General features: G+C 42.0%; 1 pseudogene across 1 annotated transcript in view; it reads left to right on the top strand.

Moving 5' to 3' along the window:
• TEOVI_000372700:pseudogene overlaps positions 1-381 on the top strand; it is a 1,298-nt pseudogene extending 917 nt beyond the window's left edge. The window contains exon 2 of the mRNA in view: positions 85-381. Coding sequence covers positions 85-381 — 297 coding nt within the window. The remainder of the gene's footprint in view (positions 1-84) is intronic.

Below are 381 nucleotides of genomic sequence, written 5' to 3'. Positions count from 1 at the left end.
TATGACTCCATGAACAGTATGGTGCCCGCTTGCCAGAAAGTGATCAACGCGTGCAACGCTGGCGCTTCATCATCGCAGTATTTGTGTAAGTTGTCTCGTGTGACATGCGATCCTGTGACTAATCTTTTCACTTTGACAAAAATAAGTACTTATGATATCCGAAGAAAATGCAACGCAACACTTTGCTACAAATTTGATGCCATACCCGCTTTTATGAACCGTGAGAATGTTCAGAAGTCACTTGGTGTCCGCCCTACTGTTTGGAAATCTTGCGTTTTTGATGCTAGCAAAATGTTCAACATTGACTGGTCTAAGAACTTTAACTACACAATTAGTGGACTCCTCGAAGATGGAGTTCGAGTAATGATTTATGCCGGTGAT

The sequence above is a fragment of the Trypanosoma equiperdum genome, assembly GCF_001457755.1.
Source record: "Trypanosoma equiperdum strain OVI genome assembly, contig: ctg_803, whole genome shotgun sequence".
Lineage (NCBI taxonomy): Eukaryota > Euglenozoa > Kinetoplastea > Trypanosomatida > Trypanosomatidae > Trypanosoma > Trypanosoma equiperdum.
Note: the sequence above shows the minus strand (reverse complement) of the source record. Positions and strands in the feature narration are given on the sequence as shown.